General features: G+C 39.0%; 1 protein-coding gene across 1 annotated transcript; it reads left to right on the top strand.

Moving 5' to 3' along the window:
* Positions 1-195: 195 nt before the first annotated feature.
* LOC103521365 lies at positions 196-1,371 on the top strand. Its single transcript, XM_008486477.1, has one exon. The coding sequence runs from the start codon at positions 196-198 to the stop codon at positions 1,369-1,371; it is 1,176 nt and encodes a 391-aa protein (XP_008484699.1).
* The last annotated feature ends 1,151 nt before the right edge of the window (positions 1,372-2,522 follow it).

The raw sequence follows: 2,522 nt of genomic DNA, 5'->3' as shown, positions 1-2,522 counted from the left end.
ATCAGTGAAGTTAGATGGAAAAACCAAGGTGATTATTGGAATGAAGGATACAGAATTATACACTCGGGTGATGAGAAAGGAAAAAATGGAGTTGGCGTCATCCTGAACAAAGACTGGGGTAATAGAGTAAAGAATGTGGTATTGTATAACAACAGAATCATACTAGTAAGACTACAAGTCAATGAAAGTGAAGTAATGAATGTCATCCAATGTTATATGCCTACTGGAAGTTACGACGATGAAGCTGTGGAAAACGTGTATGAACAGATAGATGATGTGTGGGAGATGATCGGAAGGAATGAAAAAGTTATTGTTCTTGGTGATTGGAACGCCGCAGTGGGATCCTTGAGTGAAGAAAATGTGACTGGAAAATATGGATATGGAAGGAGAAATAGTCGAGGAGATCGATTAATTGAATTTTGTAAAGAAAAAGAACTTGTCATTGCCAACACATTGTTTCAACAACCTATGAATAGGAGATATACTTGGACCAAGCCGGGTGGAGTTGATAAATACCAGATAGACTACATCATGATCAGAAGAAGTCAAATGAAGTATGCTTTACAGTGCAAGACCTATCCTGGAGCAGACATCTACACCGATCACAATCTGGTATTTATGAAAATGAGGTTGGATACAAAAAGAAAGATAAGGAGAGTGCTGAACATCAAGAAGTACAATTTATCAAAACTGAAAGAACCGAACCTAAAGATGAACTATCAAGAAGCCGTGAAAGAGAAGATCAAAGAAGTACAAGAAATCCCAACAGATATAGATGGAAAATGGAATATTATCAAGAGTGTGATAAAAGAAGCAGCATCAGAAACCTTGGGTATATTGAAGAACGCTCCTAGAAAACCATGGATTACCGAATATGTAATTGAACTAATCGAAGAAAGAAGAAAGTACAAGAATGCCAAAACCATTGAAGATAAGATAAAATACAAACACTGGAGAAATGTTGTCAATAGAGAAGCAAAGCGTGCAAAAGAAAACTGGCTTGGTGAACTTCACAAGGAAATCGAAGAAGATCTTAAAAGAGGAAAAGTAGACAAAGCGTACAATATGATCAACAAGTACTTCGGACAAAGAAAGATGAAAGTCAACACGATCGAAGACGAAAACAGAAAACTACTTTTTGAGGACAGAGAAATAGCAAAGAGGTGGAAATCTTACGTCGAAAACTTGTATGACGACAATGAAGAACTTAAAGAACTGGAAGAGGAACAAGAGGATAATAGTAACGAGATAACGAGAGGAGAGTTTGATGAAGCACTGAAAAGGCTAAAACCAAAGAAAGCTTGCGGAATAGATGAGGTTCCAGCAGAATTAATCCAAGCTCTAGATGTAGAAAGAAATATAGGTAGGTAGTTACAAAAACAGATATACACAATATAAAAAAAAAAAAAAAATCCGATTTTTTTATGACTAAAAATTTCATCTCAAAACTTACCGAGTTCTAGCATGGAAAGTAGATCATAGGGAGCGGAACACATGTTAGTCAGGGTTCGAACCTCTTTGGCAATCATTCGCAGCTTCTCAAAGTTGATCAGACCTTCCACCTTGGAATCGTTGCCCAGATGAATAAACGTCAGGTCCTTCTTCACTACAGGATAGAATGGAATCTGGAGGGGAAGATAAGAGAAGGCATGGGTAAATTATGAACGAAAATTCCGTCAGTACCTAGTCATGGATCTTGACTTTTACGATCCCTGGGTACGAAATCAGAATAAAAGCCGTCTTAGAAAGGAGTAGAAGAAATCAGCCTAGCTAGTTTGGAGGGTAGAGCGTGTTGTAAGCGCTAGGTTACGCGTTCGATTCCCGTCCGGGCGAGCTTTATCTTAACTCCCACCACCTCCTGCAGTCGAATTTTTTTTTGTCAGAAACTAAGTCTCATCAGAATTTCAATCCCGATCGAGTGTTCCAGAAGTTTTGTTTTTTAGATACATACTTTGTATTCACACAAAAACCCCTACACACAAAAACCTGCCTCGGTGGTGTAGTGGTCAAGGCGCTCGACTGGTAATCAGGAGGGCGTGGGTTCAATCCCAGCCGAGGTATGGAATTTTATCCTCAATATAATTTGAGAATTTGACCACAATAATAGTAGTAGCCTACTGCTGGAGTAAAGGGACTTTTCAGTCCTATGCGAGCAGTATAAATAAGCACTATTATTATTACTACTACTACCTAACCTCTTCTGGACTTTCAACTTAAAGCAACGAGTGTCCATGATAAAGTAAGTCTAATTAATGTAACGACCGTTGCAATGAACTCTCAAGAATACGTAAGGGTTAGTATAACTTGAACACCCAGAAGACAAGAGCGTGGCCATTATTTTACCTGGACTTGAGCTGGGATCTTCAGCTTTTTTCACCCCGTTTTCCTCGCCTGGCGTAGCACTTGGTGAGTCGGGGTCTACAACGGTACAATGTTATGTTGGCGAAACTATCATCTAAAATTCTGAACTCTAAATTCTTAGGCCCGTTGCACACACACCGGTTTTGGACGACCGATTTTTT

This window comes from Diaphorina citri, unplaced genomic scaffold, assembly GCF_000475195.1.
Source record: "Diaphorina citri unplaced genomic scaffold, Diaci psyllid genome assembly version 1.1 scaffold5086, whole genome shotgun sequence".
Lineage (NCBI taxonomy): Eukaryota > Metazoa > Arthropoda > Insecta > Hemiptera > Psyllidae > Diaphorina > Diaphorina citri.
Note: the sequence above shows the minus strand (reverse complement) of the source record. Positions and strands in the feature narration are given on the sequence as shown.